The sequence below is a fragment of the Lissotriton vulgaris genome, chromosome 5 (genome assembly GCF_964263255.1).
Source record: "Lissotriton vulgaris chromosome 5, aLisVul1.2, whole genome shotgun sequence".
Classification (NCBI taxonomy): Eukaryota; Metazoa; Chordata; class Amphibia; order Caudata; family Salamandridae; genus Lissotriton; species Lissotriton vulgaris.
This window is the reverse complement of record NC_141693.1, coordinates 1,642,442,503-1,642,464,318: the sequence shown is the minus strand read 5'-3', so window position 1 is coordinate 1,642,464,318 and position 21,816 is coordinate 1,642,442,503. Positions and strand designations below refer to the sequence as shown.

The 21,816-nt window shown below is 44.7% G+C and overlaps 1 protein-coding gene across 4 annotated transcripts in view; it reads right to left on the bottom strand.

Moving 5' to 3' along the window:
- LOC147716893 (rho GTPase-activating protein 27-like) overlaps positions 1–21,816 on the bottom strand; it is a 163,862-nt gene that overhangs the window by 122,710 nt on the left and 19,336 nt on the right. For all 4 annotated transcript variants that reach the window (XM_086923784.1, XM_086923786.1, XM_086923785.1 and 1 more), the window contains exons 2-4: positions 19,487–19,906; positions 8,162–8,383; positions 7,313–7,393 (exon numbers count right to left, since the gene is read on the bottom strand). In XM_086923784.1, the coding sequence (XP_086779910.1) occupies positions 7,313–7,393; positions 8,162–8,383; positions 19,487–19,906 (723 nt within the window). The remainder of the gene's footprint in view (positions 1–7,312; positions 7,394–8,161; positions 8,384–19,486; positions 19,907–21,816) is intronic.

Sequence of the window (21,816 nt, the reverse complement as noted above, 5' to 3'; positions counted from 1 at the left end):
TGTGTGTGAAAGGGAGGGGGGGTGGAGGGGGTTGTCCTGTTCCTCTGACAGGAAGATCAACTGGGCAGTGCACCAGAACTATTTTATAGGCAGAAGCAGCTCGCACCTGGGCTTGCCTCCTCTGTTGTTTTCCTAGTCAGCCAGGCCTCAATCCCAGTGGGAAAGGAACTGCCCCCGAGAACTGATTTTGGTGTGACCACAGAGGAAGGGTTGCTCATTTCCTTGGACACAACTCTAGAGTAAGCACAGGTGGGCTGCATAAGGTAATAAATGCTCTACAAAGATGGATTCGGATTGGGTGGGGCACTGAGGGAATGTTTGCAGTAGGGCCCATACGAACAGGGTTGTGTTAACCCCTGGGAACTTTTAGTCTGTTAGTCAGGGAGTGGTCTGGAGTCATCACAGCCACAGGTTAGTGACAGGCATATATGTGGCACCCTATGCACCCTCTTCAGAACACAACTGGTGCTGTGGAATTCAGGAATACAGTAAGGGCTGGACCTGCTCCTACTTGCACTTGGGACAAAGAAGTGGACTTCAAGGATGAGTTGGATGACCTCCTGTTAACCTACAGGAAAAGAAAAGTTACAGGAAGTCAACTTTCCTGAAGAAGCTTAGCTGACCACTTTCAACTGCACCGGTCTTACACTCTGCTGGTGGGTTCTGATGGAGTGAGTTGTGAACCCAAATGCTGTTCCTGATGTCCTGGAACCCCTGGTTGGTTTCAGTGTGTGCTCCTCCTGTCCAAACCTAAACCCTGAGTTGTAGAAACTCTATCAAGACTTTTTGCCTGGGGAACCAACAGAAGACTGGGACCAACCTGTCAAGCCGATCTGTCGAGGGTGCATCGCTAGTGGGCCAGACTTTGCCATAACTCCACTCTCCACAGCAGCAAATCCAATTCAGTGTGCGGACTGGCAAGTGACTATGTTGAACGCTCTCCGACTAAAGCCATGATGTGATGATCCAACTTTAAAAAAAAAAAAAGAGTCTAAGTCCGAAGGTACAAATCTTCACTGGGCCCAATGTAGAGAGCAGCATCCCGTCGACATAGAAAATTTCTGAGAAATTTGTGCCCAGAAAGTCAGCTAAGTCCAAAGGTAACTCTTTGACTGAGAAAACCTGACCCTGGAGTCCAACCTGAGCTAAATCTAAATTGGCCTTAAGACTTACTTTTGTCCCAGTTGAATGTGTCTAGTGGCTCATGATTGAAGGTTTGCACTTTTTGTCGCTAGTTTTATTTAAAACATTAAATCCTGGTAGAGTGGGCACGTGTCCCCACTGCTAGTTCCTGTCCTGCCCGCTTGTGGCAGAACTGTATTGTTTGGGCGATCCATCGCGCAATTGTTCCTTTAGTTACTGCTTTCCCCATGAAATTGTTAGCGGACACAAAGAACTGCTTTTTTTTCCTGTGTTCCTTCATTCTCTCAATGTAGTGTATGACTGCCCTTCTGGCATCTAGGGTGTGCAGAGCCCGTTCAGCGCTGGTGGCCGGTTTCTGTAAGAAACTTGGTATTTGTATAGTCTGGGTCATGTGGAATCTTGACACCACCTTTGGCATGAAGTGTGGGTCCGTTCTCATCACCACCCTATCGTTGTGTATCTGGATGTAGGGTTCTTGTAGCGTTAGCGCCTGTAGCTCGCTCACCCTGCGCAGTGAGGTGATTGCTACCAGAAAGGCTTTTTTCATGGTCAGCATTTCTAGGGAGGCCTTGTGAATTGGTTCGAAAGGTTCTTTCATGAGTTCTGTTAGGACTAGGTTAAGGTTCCATGCAGGTGGCAGCACCCTCTTTGGTGGTGCAATTCTCTTTGCTCCCTCCAGGAATCTCTTAACAACCTGTGATGTGAAGAAACTCTTGCATGTTTCTCCTCTCGTGCAAGCGACTATTGCTGCCAAGTGAACACTTAATGAGGATGAGCTTAGGTTTTTGTCGAGCAGGTGCGTGAGGTATTTTAGCACCGTTGAGTCCTTCTGCATCTTATTGTGTAGCTTTTCCCTCCTGCACCACAGTGTAAATCTCTTCCATTTTGATACGTAGCACTTTCGTGTGCTGGGCCTTCGTGCCTCCCGAAGTACCCTCAGGGTGCTTTCTGGCAGTTTCAGATGGGCAAACTATGTCCTCAGGAGCCACGCTACTAGGCTCAGGCTCTCGGGCTCTGGGTGCAGCACCACTCCGTTTTGCATGGAGAGTAGGTCTTTTCTTCTCCCGAATCGGTGGGGTGCGCTCCGTGCCATCTCCATGATCTGTGAGTACCATGTCTGCCTGGCCCACTGCGGTGTGAACAGTATCAGGGTCATGTTGCTTGTTCGGCACTTCCCGAGTACCCTGTGCATCAGCGGTATTGGGGGAAAAGCGTAAGCAAATGTCCTCGACCAGTCTATCCATAGGGCATTGCCCAGGGACCTCTCCCCGGGCAGCCTGAATGCGAAGTTTTGGCATTTGGGCGTGTTGCAAATAGACCCACCGACGGTGTCCCCCACCTTTCGAACAACCTCCTTGTTTCTTGTGCATCCTTCCACTCGTGGGATGCCGATGTCTGTCTGCTGAGCTAATCTGCTTCTACATTGTCCTTCCCTGGTAGATGAATGGCTAGTAGGTCTAGCTTGATTGGGATGGCCCATCTCCATATCTCCTGCGCTAGCTTCGAAAGCGGGGCTGATTGTGTCCCACCCTGCTTGTTGATGTAGAACATCGCTGTTGTGTTGTCTGTCTGTACCAACACTCTCTGGTTGTACAGCTTTGTCTGGAATGCTTTTATAGCGAGGAAAACGGTCTTCATCTCCAGGTAATTGATGTGTCTGACCACATCTGCTAGTGTCCACAGACCCCTCACTCTGAGTTTCTCCATGCGAGCTTCCCATCCTTTCTGGGATGAGTCTGTGGTGATGGTCACTGTTGGCATTGGTGGCGTCAGAGGCTTCCCCCTTGTTATGTTCCCCATGTTCCACCATGCCATCTCTTTCTGCACGGAGTGCGTTACAACCACTAGATCCTCCCAACGACCTGTAGCTTGTGACCATTGCTCCTGTAGCCATTCCTGCAAGGGTCTCATGTGTAGCCGTACATTTGGCACTAATTTTATGCATGATGCCATCATGCCCATGATTTTGCTCACTGTCCTCACTGTTCGAGCTTGCCCCTTCTGGTAGAGCTGCGTCTCCTTCACCAGTGCTACCGTTCTCTTCTCGCTCTTGAACACCTTGCTTTGTAAGGTGTCGATCTGTGCTCCCAGAAAGATTTTTATTTGTTCTGGTACCATTGAGGATTTCCCCCAGTGGATGGAGAACCACAGGTTCATCAGTGTGCTCGTCACTCTCTGTGCGTGCTGCTTGCACGTTCTGTATGAGCTTGCTTTTATTAGCCAGTCGTCCAGGTAAGGGTATACGTGTATTCCCTCCCTTCGTAGGTGTGCTAAGACTGTTACGAGGCACTTTGTGAAGACCCTTGGTGCCGATTTGAGGCCGAACGCCAGGGTTGTGAACTGGTAGTGGTCCTCTCCGATGATGAACCTGAGCAGATGCTTGTGCCCCCTGTTCATTGGGATGTGCAGGTAGGCAACCTTGAGTTCTATGGTGACCATGAAGTCACCGCCTTGCAATTGAGGAAGTACCTCTTGTAAGGAGTTCATTTTGAACTTTTGCGTTCTTATGAATCTGTTTAAGAATCTTAGGGTCCAGGATGGGTCTCATCGTTTCGTCTACCTTTGGTACCAGGAAGTATGTTGAGTACACACCCTTGTTCCTTTCTCTGTAAGGCACTGGTTCTATGGCCTTCTTTTGCAGGAGCTCTATTGCTTCCTCTTAAAGGAGCTCTAGCTTTTTCCTTGCTAGCGCCCTTCTTTTCGGCTTTCTGCTCGTTGGTTTCCCTTCCAACTCTATGCAATACACGAACTGTATGATGTTGAGTACCCATTTGTCTGAAGTTATTCTCTTCCACTCCTGGAAGAAGTGCTTTAGCCTTCCTCCCACTGGGCTTACATGCTCACAGGTGTTTAATTCACGTAACTCCTGTCTGTTGTGCTTGTACTCCACCCTGGCAGTTTTTGCATGAGAGGGCACTTGGAGCTTGATTAAGTCACTTAGAGGGTGGCTGTTGTCCCCCTCTCCTATTCTGTCCACGTCCATTCCCTCTCCCGCGAAAGGACTGGCCTCTTTCCTGGTACTGCCAGGACTGCTTTTGTTGCCCTTGCTGTGTCTGGGTGTCTGCCTGGTGGGCTTGATGGAACGCCTGGTGCGCTGTTCCTGGCTGGTTTCCTGCCCTCCAGTTAGGTCTTCGTGATGGGGTGCCTCGCTTAGTACCTCTGAACTGCAATGCCCACATGGATCTTGCAGTCTCATTATCCTTCTTCAGTTGGCTGAGCTTCTCATCTACTGGGGCCATGAACAACGTCTCTCCGTTGAACGGGGTGTTCAGGATGCTGTGTTGCACTTCTGGCTTGAAATCTTGAGCCAGGCTTGTCTCCTTTCCGTGATGCCCATCATCATGAGTCTGCTGGAGGTGTCTGCTCCGCCCAGGGCAGTTTTGAGGCACGAATTTGCCACATTCTTCCCCTCCTCTTGCCTGAATTCATGAGGCATGTTCTTTATTAACTGGCCCAGCTCTTCCAAGATCTGGTACTGGTGCCTGTTGAGCAGTGCGTTGGAATTTGCCATACGCCAGTGCATTGCGGCATTCCGTTCCATTCTCCTGCTTTCTTTGTCTGGAGGTGGCCCTGAAGTAGTAGGCACATTGGCCCTCTTCCTTGCCGTGGCCGCGATCATGGAGTCTGCCGAGACCGAGCCCTGAAAGTAAGGTGGGTCCTTGGAAGAATGTTTATACTTTTTCTCCGTGCTGGGAGTGACGGGTTTGCAGGTTGCAGGCTCCTTGAAAGCCTCTTTTCCCTGTGCCATGACGCTTTCGAGCACGGGCAGGTACTGGCTCCTGGTTTGTGTGGGGAGCAGTGTCTCTAGAAAGAAGTCTGCCTTCTGCTTCTCTTCATCGAGTTTTACCTTGAAAACTGCAGCTGCATTTCTGATGACTGTGTTGTAAATCCCAATGTCATCAGGCGGCGAGGGTCTCGAAGGATACGGGTCGACATCTTCTTCCGGACCCTCGGTGTCGACGTCTTGCCAATCTATTTCCTGAATCTCCGAGGATGCATACCTGAGGAGCGTCCTGCGGTCGTCGTATCCTTCATAGTCGTAGTAGGAGGCCACCTCTTCTTCTGGTTCGTCGAAGGTCTCTACGCTCTCCGACTGTCGAGCTGACTTTCGGGCCCTATGCCGGCGCCGAAGTGCTCTTCGGGTCTTTTTCCCTCGGCGTCAAACGCTCCTTTTCAGGGTCGTTTTTCCACGTCTTTTGCTGTTCTCCAGCTCTCGGCGCCAGGGAGTCCTTCTCAGAGGATCCGCTGGGCCTGGGAGTAGCCGCGGACGCCGAAGTGTTCGGCATCGGTGCTTTCGAGGGTTTCCCCTCTTTTTTTTCGAGACTCAGGGTCTCTCTCGGGTCTAGGGGTCGTAGAGTCTCCTACCTTCTTCAGAGTCTTTGTATTATCGGTCTCTACGACCATGTAGTCATCGTCTTCGGCGGCGGCGTTATCCTCTTCGTCTGATTATAGCCCCAGGTCTCGAAAGGGCGGTGGCTGGCCCTTGCCCTGCATGTTGGTGTTGGCTACCCTCAGTCTCGCTCTAACTCGAAGAGTCTTCGGCGTGAAGGCGGAGCAGGCGTTGCAGTCCTTGCTCTCGTGGTCGACCGGTAGGCAAAGGTTGCAAACCGGGTGCTGGTCCTTCTGCACGTACTTGTGGTGGCAGTTACAGCAGAATTTGAATGGAGTCTTGTCCATCTCTTGCGTTCAGGGGGCTCCCTGGAGCGTGCATTCCCCGATGGACGTCGAAGTTCTTGAAGTTCTTCTTTTCCTTAGTCGTCCTCTTCGATGATGTAGTCTCCTGTAGTCTTTCCCAATATCTTTTTGTCCAAAAATGTGTATTTTTCTTCTTTTTTCTCCAAAAAAGTCTGGAGCCCTTTCGGGAACGATCCAGATCCAACCGCGGAAAAAAGAATCTGAAGATGGCGCCCAAGAGTGGGAGCTTCCGCAGGAAGCGTGCCGACGTCACCGGAAATACACCAAAAGGTGGGACTTTGACGCACACCTGGGCTCCGAAAAAAAAACAAAGAAAAGACTATGATTCCGGACCCAACCACAAGACCGCCGAATAATGCACAGCATAGTGAATCCAGAAAGATTCACTCTGCAAAACTATCAATTTCCACATTTACATATCAGTTTGTAGATTAAAAAAATGCGCCATTGACTGGCAGATGACGGATCGGGAGAAAAGCTGTGTTTTATGAAACTAAAAGCCGGTTTATTACAGTTAATACACACATTTAACTCCTGTCATGGCAAGTCTCCTGGTCATGAGTCTTTTCCTGCCACCCTTACTCTTCAGAGTCGTGGTTCTGACTGTAGCCTTGGGCATGAGTCCCAGCTCATAACTCCCATACTGGGAGCCTGGACTCCCTTGGAGTTAGCTTATCCTGAGCTTGAATGGCGCCCCTCTCCATTTTAACCTACAGGAATCATGCGCCTCCTCCTGGTTCCTAATTACTGGTCCATCTCCAATTCCTGGCAGGTTCTAGCATCTTCCACCTGGAAAGAACAAGCACCTATGATAAGGAAGAAGGTGACTGCATAGCCAACCTCCATCTCTACTGATAGAAACCTGAGTTTTAGGACCTCAGGCCCCACCCTATTCCTGTCTCTGTCCCTCCACCTTTCGTTCTCATTGATGAAGGAACTTTCAGGCAATCTTTTCCTCCTCCGTCTCTATTAATCCTCCTTTCATGTGGCTTCACCACCTACAGATCTCCAGGCCTGCCCCTTCTCCTCACCAACAGTCCTTGGTGTTTTGGGGTTACTCTGCTGGAGGGATTATTCCAGCTTCCTGGAACCTGCAATGCCTGCCTTCCCTGGTCCGCGGCTTTGCTCTGCTCCTTCTGGAACAAGTATTCTGGTGCTATTTTGTTCTGGCATGCTACAAGTTAGTGTTCTCCCTTCTTGATGGCGATCTCCTATACCCCCACAAAAGGCCCCCTTCTTAAATACTGTGCCCCGGGTATGGGACAATTCCCCTCCAAAAGCTTGGCTCTGTAGGCAACTAACATTCACCTCCTCATGTGTTCAATGTGCTTTTCAGAAACAATTTTTGGGGTCATGTATTCTTTAACTTCCTGACAATTATGTATCAGAAAGAACCTATATTCAAAGCGCTCCTAGGTAAATATACACATGTGCGCTGCATGGTGGCAGAATCAGAGCGTATTGATTAGCTTACCTGAGGAAGGGTCCATTGGGATTCAGAGCCGTCTGGCGTATGGAAAAAGGTCCGTCCTTGATCATCCTGGGACATGAGCCACTAAATAGGAAAATAATTCATCAAAACCAATAACCAAATACTATATTGAGCGTGCTTATTGTTTTAGATTTCTAAATCGCACACAAATTAACCTGGCCCCTGACTTTGGAGTTTTCCCTAAAGGTAACTGAGTGAGCGGAGAGACCTGTGGTTATGGTACTTGGTGAACTATAACAGAGATACCCTCTACTCCAGATTGCTCACTGGAGAGAACAAAGAACAACAAACACAAAGTGATCAGTGGGTCCTTGACTTAATTTCAGAAAGTGTTGATTAATCTGAGCCTCATTCTAATGACTTGTTCACTCGGTCACTACGAACACGGAACAATCATCTGCAAATGAGATTGGGTATAGCCTCAATACAACAGTCAACGAGACTGTAAGGCAACTTCCACTCTGCATGTCAAAATTGAAAACTCCAGACATGCTTTGCCTAAAGTGAGCCACATCAGTCAACACTGCTTGAGGAAGAAGAAAAGAATGAAGAGCAAGGCCTAACGGAGAGGAACAGGAATTAGAAGAGGATACAAAGGACATGTGATGATGATGAGGATGATTGCATTTTATAACACGCATGGCTCCTCCAAGGAGTGTCCATGTGGCAGTAGGATACATGATGAAATTAAATTTTCATATTTTGGGTGAATTCTGCAGCTGTATTCCGAATATTGGCTATTTTTGAGACTATGTATTTTCTATCTTTCCTAAAGTTGCCTTCCCTGAATGGACATGTGTACTGTTGTACGTGCATGCCTGCAACACTTACCATCTCATGTGTAGTAATGTGGGTGTACACTTTTTTTCCATCTTTGTTGGTCTCACAGGACCATCCTGGTGGTGAACCGATGTCATACGCTAATGGGGATCTCTCTGGTTGAATAAAAGGGAAGAAGAAGTTGTGGTGGGTATCCTGCGGAGAGTAGTCCTCTGCAGGAAAGGCATCATACTCTGGAGAATACTCAGGATAGTCCGTTTCCGGTGTGGGTGGCTAAAGATATTCCAGAAAAAAATAAGCCATGAGTGATATTTAAAGGGTTTATACAGCAGTCATTTTCAATTACATTTTCTACCACCGAAGACTAATCATTAAGTGTTTATTTTATCTTACTGATCAAAGCACATCCTATTTAGACCTTAAAGATATCAACAAACAAACTCCTGATAGACCTCTAGGGACAACAGGCAGCAATTGAAACACATCTTCATAAGGGTTGTCCTAGGATATACGCCACATAGGACAACAGGCAGTAAAAGCACATTTTGCAGTGTGATCCTTCAGTTAAACTCAGAAATAAAAAGATCATTATGTCACAAACAGCACAGGAGATTTTGATACTTTTAAAATTTAACTATTTGTCAGTACTACCTAATTTATATCTAGGACATTGACTTTTCCCATTGCTCACTGCAGGGACTCTGTCTCCACCAAAACTTCTTCTTACACATAACCAAGTTGTTTCATCTAATATTACAGCATGTAAGAACCTTTATTATAAGGGGATGGTGTTTTGAGCACTAAAATAATAGTTTTGATGATGAACCATGGGCAGAAAGCCTCTAAGATTGTGGTTTATAACCTCTCACAAGAGGGTGTGGTATGGAATAAAGCAGAGGGTTGCTAATAAGCTTCTTGCATCAAGCCACAATGTGTCTAGACCTGGCCTTTCATTTGCCACTCTAATGTCTTCTAGGAGGCTTAGAGTTGTTTCAATTGAACCAGTTACAGTGACATGCCTAATGATAATACTTGGTGGTAGAAAACCCCAGAAACTGAAAAAGTCGTGTACTGATGATATGGAGGTACGTGGCAACTGTGATTCTGCACCATCTGAAAACGTGTGATGTAGACAAGAGTATAATTCACTGAAGTATTTGAGAGGCTAAAAAAACACATATTGTATATTTATGGCTAATTCAAACCAGGATACCAAGTGAGCACGCAAAAGTGTGGCACAAAAATGGCACAGAATGCTCGCTAGTCTCAAAAATATCTTGGCATTACATTAGAAGAAATACTTTTAGTTTGCAATGCCAATGAATCAGTCATCATCACTCGCAGGTGTGACTTGACCCTGAAACGCAGGTAGTATATGACATTCAGCCTATGACTCAAGTACTTCCATTTTTCATTTCCATTCGATACAAGACAAAGCAGGATATAGGCATAAAAAATATTTCTTTCTTTTGTGTTTAGTTATGCAAGATGAATGCAAAGCTACATTTCATTAAAGGACACAACACTCTGGGTCTCCTAAAAAACACATTTCCAAACTCCGTTTCATATCAAAGTGAGCAGAAAAAAGCTTCAAACTGCCAGTCTTTGTCCTTGCTTGTTCGGGTTAGCATGAGAGTAGATTCCATAGCCCTCAAAGGGGAAACAACCTTTACAACGCAATGTTTACACCGCACTACCATTACAACAAAACTTTTACAACGCAACATCCATTACAACGCATGCATTTACAACGCAAACATTACAACGCATGACACTACAACGCACAACAATACAACGCATGACATTACAACGCAGTCATTATAGCGCATACCATTACAACGTATAGCATTACAACACATAGTACCCTTACACTATCCAACACTTACCCTACTGTTGCACCCCCTGAAGTTAGAATAGTAATTTTTACCCCTACACTATCCAACACTTACCCTACTGTTGCACCCCCTGGAGTTAGAATAGTAATTTTTACCCCTACACTATCCAACACTTACCCTACTGTTGCACCCCTTGGAGTTAGAATAGTAATTTTACCCCTACACTATACAACTCTTACCTTACATGCAATGTAATGTTATGCGTTGTAATGGTATGCATTGTAAAGGTAGTATGCGTTGTAGTGAAATGCGTTGCAAAGGTAGTTTCAAAGAATTCGTTGTAATGGCATGCGTTGTAATGGTATGCGTTGTAATGGATGTTGCGGTGTAAAAATTGCGTTGTAAAGGTAGGCGTTGTAAAAGTATGCGTTGTAACGTCATACATCCCCCTCAAAGCAACTTCCTGGTTTGGAGAGTCAGGCCAAACCTGGAGACACCTCTCCAATCCCTACACCAGGCAGATAGGGATTTGCCAAAGCAGGTTGCCTTGACGCTTCTCAGTTTTGTTCAACTCTTACCTTGAAAGTGTCTCCGCCGATTACCAAAAGATGAGCTCAGCCATGAGTGGTTAAATTCCCTCAGCGAATCTATGTAGAGTTCACACACACTCTCCTGGTATCTCTCACTGAACTGTGACAATCACATATGTACTTACTTCATAACAGAAACTAGCAAACCAGCATTTAAACAAAATGACAATTTTGCTGCAAATTTAAGTGGAAAAAGCTTAATTGCATGGTAACGTTTGGAGCTTTTAAATGCTCTATGTCACCTGTATACACATTACAGACAGCTTACACAAATGTCCAGTATGCTAATTTAATTGCAAAAACAGTGTACGTGTTTGGCAGCAGTTGCAAGCTATTTACTAGCAATTCACTAGACAGTATGACCAGCTTCTCATAACTCGGACAATCTTATATTCAGGTTTCAGGCACTTGCTTTGAAGGGACTGGAATATGAACTGTATATTCCGCAATCAGTGAAATTCACCCATCAAGGAATATGAATGGCTGAAACATTCAAAGCTTTTATGATTTGTCTGCCTGTTTAAATGCTATTGACTTAAACCTGACTTTTGTCAATAAAATGTAAATAAGCAGGTAATCTATTTAGGATAAAGGTAGATTTTTGAATATTGTATATACAAGTTAAAGAGAACATCTTATATTGTAACAAGAACATCTCTCTAGAACATGAAGTGGATTTCTATTAAAATCTAAAATCTTCGTTTGGGCACTTGGTGGTGGACTCTCGGCCTTCCTCCCGAGGCATTGATCTGCCGACCAGAACCCATGGGAGGAAGGCTGCCTAAACGATGAGTTTTCCGGTCCGAAACATCGGTAAGGTGCGGATGCAACTGGAGGGGGAGGGAACTACGAGCTGAACCTGCAGCCGTCTCACTGCTGAATCCCTTTGCAGAGATCAGGACCTCGGCGGGAAATTAGCAGCCCGTCGTGCACCATTTAATCTGCACGGCGATCGCCCTTCCCCTCATGTGCTGCTCTCTCACGAATAAATCAATGACTTTCCCAGTTAGCGAAGATGCCAAGATGGCGCCCAGGGAGCTAGCTGTGGGATCGCTCCCGGGATCGAGAAGGATGCTTTCGGATGCCACTGACCGTTGTTTCTGTCCTTCTAAGAAGGCCTCCCTACCCTCGGCCCACAGCCTGTTTTACTGGCTAACCCCCCTGGGGTGATCGTTGCGCATTATTCTACTCACTTGCCCTCGTTACCTCTCAGTTACGTTTGTGGCTGGAGGTGGGGTGACTCACTCTCCCCCTTTTTAAAACATGCGAAAAAGGAACGTGTCCTCATGCCTCACCACTGCATAGATCACACCCCCTTTGCATTTCGAGTTCTTGCGAATACTGAGGACCTACTGATTTTATGCATTATGGACACAATCCCCGTGCCTGACCTCAAGATGGCCACCTCAGTGGGTTGCTCCATGATGCTCTAATACTCCTGGACAATATAACTGGTCTTTGAACGTGATCTTGATCACAGCCCTCACCTGACCTTGCTCCTGCTCACCCTTCTGGACTTCTACTCTGGGATCTTTCCCATGACTGTGGAGACCTAGCTATTTGACTGATGCCGGTGGAGTTACCGGATATCTAAAGAGGAGTTGGGCTGTGGACTCCCCCTCGGCCGTCACCTACTCAGCCAGACTTTATGCAGACTTTCCTTAGTCTCTCCGTCATACCCCCTTCCCACCCCATCAAGATATTGAATCTGTGAACCTACCTCTGACTGTGGAGACCTGGCTTTTTGACGGATGCCCGGTGGAGCTACTTGATAGCTAAAGAGGAGATGGGCTGTGGACTACCCTTTCAGCCGTCACCTACTCAGCCAGACTTTGGACAGAACTTACTTTGTCTTCCCGTTGTATTCTCTATCCTACCACTTTACTCCACCCCCATTCTTTTTTTTAATTTATTTATTTATTTATTTTTTGTTCCTCATCTCAACCATGGCTGGCCCATCAGTACCGTGGACTAGGAAAAGTGTGACTTGAAAAACAGACATACTGTCTCAGTGCAGGACTGGTAGGGGTCGATCGTTACGAAGGAGCGCCAGGACCCTACATTCAAGTCAGTTTCACAATAAATCACAGACCCTTATGTACTATTGGGATGGTGCTTGACATTAGCCAAATTCCACCATTGCTTTTACCACAGATTGACCGTAAAGAAAAAGGACAGGCGTGATAAAGCGAAAATCCCCAACTTCTAATTGTAGAGACCAATCGAGTTTCAACCAAAAAGCTCTTTTTTCAGGTTTACCACCCCTGGAAAGATCCAATTTCGATATATAATGCATGGAAGAACTCCAGTCTTGTAGTGTCGGGGAGAGGCCTCTTTCCAGCGCCTACAAATCTCCCGTTGGGCCACTAGCATTGAGTAGAACAAGAGATTGTTATTTGCACTACGTTTTTTGTCCATTACTCCAAGAATTACAAGGCTTAGATCTATATTCACAGTGATGCCTGTAGAAGATGTTAATTTGTTGCTTATTGATTGCCCATAAGATGCTAGATGTGAGCAATCATAAAACATATGTGCGTCAGAGGCTGCGACCTGACCACAGCGGGGGCAAGCTACTGGTGTACCTGATGAAAATTTGGACAACCTCTGAGGAGAATAGTAAGCCCTGTGAAGGGTAAAGAAATGGTTTCTTCGCAGCCAGGCAGATTTAACAATGTCCCAGAGAACGATAAAGGATGTCTCCCATAGTTCATTTACATTTACTGCAGGCAATAGAGAACCCCAAAGCTGATCCGGAAGATGGAATACTCCGTCTATTTCCTCTAAGATTAAGTTATAAAAGTGGAAAACCTCTTCAGTTTTTGGGGCGTTATCGAGTAAGGAAGTTTCTAGTTGACTATTGCCTCCCAATGGTCGTTGTGAACGGCGTGTGGGGCCAGATTTTTGTGCAAGCGCCCAACTAGAGATCTGAAGGAATTTAAGTCTAGAGAGATTGGGGCCTACCTTACTCACTAGATGTTCCCAGGTAAGCATTTCCCCCTCAAAAAACAAATCTCTCCAAGTTAAGATCCCAGCATCTTTTAGCGGGCTTATCAATGCATCTTTAGTCCACCCCGGAGGAGCCGGAAGATCCCATATTGGAGAACCATTAGAATAGTAGCCTATTTTGGTAATGGTTCTAAGATTATACCAGGTTCTCGCTAGGCCTTGCAGTATCTTCAACTTAATTTTCTTTAAAAAATTTGGGTCTCCAAACTTGAATAGAAATGCCATCTGGTTTAAACCTTCACATTTTAATAGTGTTGAGAACATGAGGCCGATACCCTGATCTGATGGAGTTTTAAATAGTATTCGGCATGTGTCAGCTGAAATGCCCAGGCATAGATTTGAATGTCAGGGCCGGCCAAACCCCCCTTCTCCCTACGACGCCTTAATTCTTAATTTATTCCAAGAAATTCTTGCAATCTTATTCCTCCATATGAATGAGGTGATGTCGCTCTGCATCTTTGCTATCATTTTTTTTTCAAAGTAAAGTGGTAAACTATTGAAAATAAAGGTCAACCTAGATAAAATGGACATCTTAACTAAGTTGGATCGACCTAGGAGCGTCAATGGAAGATGTCTCCAGGAATTCATTAACTTCCTACAGTCTTTGGCCACCAGAGTAAAATTTGTAGGGGCGATCTGATTGATATCTTTTAGGATTTTTATGCCTAAATATCTCATACTGTCACAAGGTTGTACTGGGAGTGGCGCTGTTATGCTGTTCCATGCCATAATCTCAGTCTTTGTGGCGTTAATTTCATAGCCAGAGATGTTACCAAATTGTTGTGCCAAATTAATGACGGACGGAAACGCTGTGCTGCTATCAGAAGTTAAGATCATAAGATGGTCAGCATATAAAGATACTTTTTTTTCCCAGTCTCTATATCTAAATGGAGCGATATTAATATCTTCACGAATTAGTTGAGCGAATGGCTCTATATAGATATCAAAAAGTAGGGGCGAAAGCGGGCAACCCTGCCGGGTGCCCCTTGTGATGGTAAAAGGTTCCGACAGTCCGCCATTAACCAAGACCGAGGCTGAAGGTTTGTGATACAAACGTTCCACCGCTCTGCGGAAAGCCCGGTCTACACCGAACTTTTCCAAGACCGGTATTTCCAATTGACCCTGTCGAAGGCCTTGGTGGCGTCCAAAGTGAGAATAGCCAAGGGTAGTGATGAATTAGTTGCCATGTCGATTGCACCTATTAGGTCGTATATTAGCTCGTAAAGTTGGCAACCTTTAACGAAGCCCTTTTGGTTGGGATGTAGGACTGAGGGGGCTACCTGTCCCAATCGCTTGGCTAGTATTGACGCAAAGATCTTATAATCAGCATTAAGAACTGAAATTGGACGATACGAACCGCAGGCGGTGGCTGCTTTGCCTGGTTTCAAAATAAGCGTGATGGAAGCTTTGTTCCATGATGAGGGAGGTAAATCGCCATCTACCAGTATTTGATTGAATAGTTTGGTGAGTAAGGGAGCGATATCTGCTGCAATATGTTTATATAGCTCTGCCGGAATGCCATCCCGGCCCGCCGCCTTTCCAGATTTACTGTTTAATATAGCAGATAATACCTCCTCAACCATAATTGGGTGGTCTAACAGATTCACTTGTTCTTTAGAAAGTACTGGTGGGGAAATTTTATTGAGCCAGTTTCCTACATCAATAGAGGTGATGTTATTGTCCTCTCGATATATAGCCTGGAAAAAATCTTTGAAAGCTGACCTTATTTCTGGGTCCGAAGATAGTGTACCGGAGCCGGTAATTATAGAGTCGATATTATTACGCGTTTGATCTGTTCTAGACTTCCAGACTAGTAGTTTGCCTGCCCCTTCACCGAATTCAAAATTGGCTAATTTACTGGCTTCCCACCTTTGCAGAATACGCTGGTTTAATACAGAAGCCATTAACCCTTTAAGTTTCGTCAGCTCCTCCTGCTTAGCATGTATGACATGATCTGGGCAATTGTTTAGATTTTCTAATTCTGATTGGGCTTTTGATATATTGGCCTCTATTAGTGTAACCGATTGGGTGTATTGTTTCTTACGAAACAAAGTTTTATTCTTGATGATCCCTCTCAAAGAGCATTTAAAAGCATCCCATACTGAACTAGAGCACGCCGAACCAATGTTGATTTTAAAGAATTCTTACTTCTCCACCTTAACATACTCCAGATCCTCGGGGGATGTAAGAAAAGATCTGTTGATTGACCACGACCTTGTCGAGATTTGGGACTGTAGTTCAAAGTCTAGGAGTATAGCCGAATGATCGGACAGGTGAGATGGTAGATAAGTTATATTCCTAACTGACTTATCCAAGCATTTGTTTACTAGTATAAAATCGCTCCTTGATCTGTGACGGTACTTATAGTTTCTAAAGGAAGAGCCAGATTTCTGACCCGACCTTACCCTCCAAATATCAATAAATCCGTATTGATACATATTTTTAATTAGAAGGTACCTGGATTTAGAGTGAACCAGTTGTCGACTAGGAGACTTATCCAGCTGCGGATCAAGCACAATGTTAAAATCTCCCGCTATTATCATGGGTTCTGGAAAATGTAACAGCTCGGAGAACACCGTGGCCAGGACAGATGGATCATCACGGTTAGGCCCATAATAACCAACCAACGTAATGCATGACCCCCCGATCATAACAGCCGCGATTGCCCATCTACCATGAGGATCGACCTTTTGCTTCAGAAGTCTTGTTGTGATGGTTTTTTTTAAATAAAATGACAACCCCTCTTGTATTAACTGTCTGAGACGTAGAAACTGATAGATCTATCCATCTATTCTTTTTTACCAAATCCAGTACTTCAGCCTCAAGCAGGTGTGCCTCCTGGAGAATAATGACCTGCGCATCAAAATCTCGGATGTATTGTACAATTGTGTTGGCTCTAGGTTTGGTGCGCAGCCCATTAACATTCCAGGAGAGAATCCTAATGGTACTCATAATTGGCATATCTAATGATAATGATTGGGAGTCCTGCTAATACATTCCCCTTGGTATTACTAAAGTGAGCGAGATTCTTCCATTGTTTATTTATAGAATTATCAACCGCCATTTTAGAGATGAGAAACATTTTATTTTTTATTTCCCTAACCCCGTTCCTCGTGAACACCATCCCCCCACCCCTGAGGAACCCTTGATTATCCAACCGGAAGGGATCCGGTTTGTGATACCCCTGATACTCTTTCCAGGCTCAGACGGGGCGTTACAGTTTAGAATATTGGAGGACTAAATATACCTAAGTTTAGTCGAGCCTTTTGGTAGGGACACTCCGATTTGAAAATTTGAATATATAGCTTAAAGTGGTATCTATATAGGGTTTTATACAGGGAAACATTCATAAACTCGTGCTCAATGTGATTTGCTATTGCAAAGAATATATATATATATATATATATATATATATATATTTTTTGTAGAACATTACGTGATATTAATGTGATTTCTTTTTTTTTTATAGTGTCTTCTTTTCTGAGTTAAACTATTATATTTGTCTTCTATTAGAAAGGTTCATACCGAGCTAAGATTTTTGTACTTTCATTCATAAGTAAGCTCTATAAACTGGTATGTGAGGAGAGCCCTCAAACTTTCTCAGCCTGTGATTAAGCTAGAGTCAATTTTTAGAGGTGCCAAAACTTAACAATAATTCATCTGCTGCTTGGACTGTGCGGACGTTGAACATTTTGTTATTTAGCATGATCTTGAGTGCTGCAGGGAAGCTCAACTGGACAGATGCTCCCAAGTTTCTAAATGCCTCCATCCTCCGACCCAGCTCCCACTGTTTATCAAGGGTCGCCCTCGACAAGTCAGAGCGCACTTGAAAGGAAAAACCTTCGCCTGTCAAGATTTTTGTTTTAAGGCCAAATTTAAGATATGATCCTTGAGTTGAAACGTGTGGAAATTCACTAGAATCTTGCGGGCTTTGCACGTTGCGGATTACGCCAGAATGGATCCCTATGAATACGCTGAATATCCAGGTTAAGCTCCTCCTCTGTGCGTTTTAAATTTAAGGATTTTATTAGGAGTTGGATAATGTATGCCTTAATGTTGGAACCTTTGTTTGCTTCTGGTACATTCAGGATGCGACTATTACATCGCCTCGCATTGTTTTCCAAAACCTCTATTCTTTCAGCCGGTGCAGTATCCTCTCTTTTAAGCTTCAATATCTCCTCCTTGACATTGTCTAGTTCTATGGACATTACTGCTTTTGTCTCTTCCAAGGCTCCCGTCCTTGAAAATAACCCATCAATTTTGCTGTCCAGTGATTCACAGTAAGACCTAATCTCTCTCTGGATTTTAGATGACTCCTCAAATCCTCGTTTAATGTCGGCTGTCAGATTTGAAAACATAGTTAGTACTGAAGAGAGGTCTAAAGGTGAGGTAGAGACAATGACTTCCGGTGGCAACTGTGCTTCAGGGCTGAGAGATAGAGGAATCCAAGTTAATTGCAGTATAGTGCTCTGAGTATTCTGGTCTGGAATTGGAAGAACTTCAAGTACTTGAGACTGATTGTCTGATTCTAATGCCGGACTTTCATTTGCTACATGGTTCATACAACTATCAGGGAGACCAGGGTCTGCCAGTCTTGTGTTACTAGATGGAACGGCAGTACTCATGTCAGGGTTTAAGGCATTGACGCCGCCATTATCACCATTAAAGTCTGCAGGGTTTTCTAGCATAGCAGCTGGCTGTATGTTTTCCATATTTAGAGAGACAGAGACCATATTTCCAACTAATGATGGGCTAAGGATTGTCTCTGAGGGTAAGGATTGTCTCTGAGGGTGTTCTAGTAGAGAAATGACTGCTCTGTGCAAGGCTCAGGACCTGGGGTATTGCCTTAAAGTAAGAGCGCAGAGATGGTGTTATCTTTGAACCCGGGTCCAAGACCCCCGTTTTTCCTTACGCTTCATTTATCCCTCCTCTTTGCTCTTTAATTGTTTTCCCGTTGAGACATAGCTGTTTGGCTGAAGCCCGGTGGAGCTATTCAATAGCCAAAGAGTAGATGGACTTGTGGACTTCCCCCTCAGCCGTCACCTACCCAGCCGGACTTTGGGTTGACTCTCCTTTCATCTCTCCATCTTATCTACCTCCTACCCCTTTACTCCACCCCCTTATCCTTCTAAGCTCCATTTATTTCGTTTACTACAATGTTTTTCTAGTAACTGATGTAACGTGTAACTGATGTAATTTTGTAATTTCTGTGGAACCTTATGTAAAGCGCTCTGATACCTCCGGGTCTAGCCAGCGCTATATAAAACTCTCAAAATAAAAAAATAAGAAAAATAAATGGCAGAAGGATATGAACATGCAATTTGGACAGTACTTAACAGCACGCTCTGCTACATGCTTTCAGAGCTGAAGTACAGGAGATAAAGTCATTTGACCAGAATTACATATATTTTACTGAAACAGTGATGCAAACCCATGGCTCCATTTTCGATAGTCCCCAAGCTAGCCACTAACTCACAGAGGGTGCCTTGTCTGCACCTCTTAGATATGTATGTCTTGTGATGAAAAGGCCCCAAGCTCTCTATTTCAACTGGCTTCTTGCACTCCATTTCTAGAGGCCTAGCCATTAAGAATTGATGAGATCAAGTGTAAGGAAATTAAATATTCGCTGGGAACACTGGCTTGCAATTCCTTTGTAGTGTGTAAGGCAACTCTGCCTGATTACACCGAGTACTTCAAATTCTTAGACTTCACCAAAACAGAAATTAGCTTTGTGGGTGCCATCATTGGTGCATTCGCCTCCCTTGAACAGCATTTCTGGTGACACATCAGCCAGGCCGGTTCACATAGTCAACTCCCTAAGAACACTCTTCCACAATCATTCACTGCATAATTTACTGCATTCCTCCATAACCTATTGTGTCTAAAATGTGTAGGGCTAATGTGCATGAGTCAGCTAGGCATAAGCAAGTGACGAAACATACCCTCTGATCCATTGTCGGAAACGGGTAGTACACGGGCTTCATCTCATGGGGGCTCAGTTCTTCTTGCTCAGGTGGCTGCCAAGAGGTTTCCCCTGTGCTGGAGTTGTAGAAAAAGAAGCGTCCTGTGGGTTCGTCAAAGTATCTTTCCCATTCTGACTCAATAGGGCTTTCTTCAGAGATTACAGAGTTGGGAGAATTCACAGGGTCGTCTGTCTGGTAGAAGGGAGATTCCCAGGTTGTCTCGCCGGTGAGACTGTTATAATAAAACAACTTCCCGCTGTCCTGGTCAGTGTGAGTTTCCCATTCGTCAATAGTGCTGCTTGTGCTCTGCAGGCGAGACGACGAGCCTGCCTTTGATGCCTCTTGTCGCAGCTCTGCTACATTCACATACACAGGAGAGGAATTATTTTCCTGGCTGACCTGAAAAACAGTTTTAAAACAGCACAATTATTATAGTTTGTGCAAATATTTGCCTATGAATTATGACTTAAGTGTTTGATGATGTACTGTATGTGAAACCAGCGCATACGTAACAATTCCCTACCGCGCAGCAGCACCATCATCTCAAGGGGTATTACCACAGCTAGCTGTTCAGGGGCCTGAGACACTGGCAGCAGGTTAGAACCACACACTTATTAAAACCAAAGGTGTCACACATCAAACAGGAATAGCACACTAAAAACTACATGTCACTACAAAAGTAAACCCCATAGACTGGAATCATACTAAAAGTCCCACTGTAATCAAAACAGAAGGCCACAGAGACTGCCGCCACAGTAGAATCCCACTTTTCTTGAAGCAGAGCGCTGCTGTGATGATCAGTCTACATCCCGGTGCTACTGAAAACTGAAGGATGAATGATGTGTTTTGGCTGCAGGCGCTAGCTTGCTTGAGAACGGACAGTCTAGTCACCCTAGTTATAGCAGGTGAATCTTTCCATTCAAGTTTTGCCTTTGACTGAAATATAAAATCAAGTGGCCTTAAATATGTTTTAGGACATAGGAAGTGTGAATTAAACCATGGAAAGAATTTGAACAAGCCTGGAGAAACCACAGGCTTTGAGTCAGGATGAAGGGTGGCAAGGTGTGGCAAGGTGTGGCTGGCTGAATCAAATCAAATAAGAGCTACTAAGGGGACGAGCACCAATGAATACTTTAAAAAAAGAGTTGAAATGAAATGAGAACAAAAACTCAAATCAGCTATAAAGTATTTACTCAATGAAGAGAATGTGGTATTGTGATTAAATTGCCAACATTGCAACCTTCAGATGTGGATTCTAATCTCAGCTGTGGCATTTGATTGGAAATAATGTGAGAATGGGCAAGTCACTTAGATTCCCTGAGGCTAAAAACTGTAAGTCGGTGAACCATAACTATGTAATAAAAAAAAAACACTACTTCAATATAAAGGGCTTTTTTGCTCCACAGCCAGACTCAGACTATATAATTACCGAATGGGATAGTGATGTAATGACTATTTGAAGAGCATACATCTCCCGGGAGAGCATCCAGGCGCTACATAAGAAGGGAAATGGGCTGGCCGAGTCCGAGGCCTAGGTAAAGAGGCACATCTTCAGTTTCTTGAAGAATTCAAAGACTGAGGAGACGGCTATGATATGCATGAGCAAGTCACTCCACTTGGGAGCAAGGTACCAAAAGGCATGACCACGACCTCCAGCTCTGCAGATGTGAGAGAGTAGGGGCTCTGCCGATTCTAGGGTTTTGGTCCAGGTTCGGAAGCTGATGTGCGCCATGTTATGATTTATAACATGGTTCCACAGAGTTTTACAGGAGAAATGAGTACCACGCATGGTCCTCGGACTTTAGAGATAATGCTATCTAGGATTCCCAACCTAGAGTACTCTTAAAGTGAAATTGCAATTTTATTAAAAAACTCCAAAATCCCTCCTATCAAACAATCTTAGAATTCTGATCCACTCCATTGATGAAGTCACAGATTCCACTAGCTAGTACCCAATCGTAGGGAACATGAGAACTTTCTTTTCAGGGAACAGTTACTCACTCATCAGGCCACACATCCATCTTCTCCCCATCAACAACTTCCCCATTGTAGAAATTGTTCAAAAGAGGCGCTTCTTAACTCCATGACCGCAAATGAAATGGAGTCATACATTTAACTGCTATGCCGAAGACACAAAGATAACATTACTAGCCACCAGAGTCACTAGCTTTTTTTGGTATCATTTTTATGGTGTCAAGTAACCTGCTAATTGTTGAACTAATGCAGATAACCCTGCTCTGACAGAGACGCAGCGGAAGGCAATTGCAGCTTATCAACTCCCTTAAATAATACAGTCTCAGACCACATTT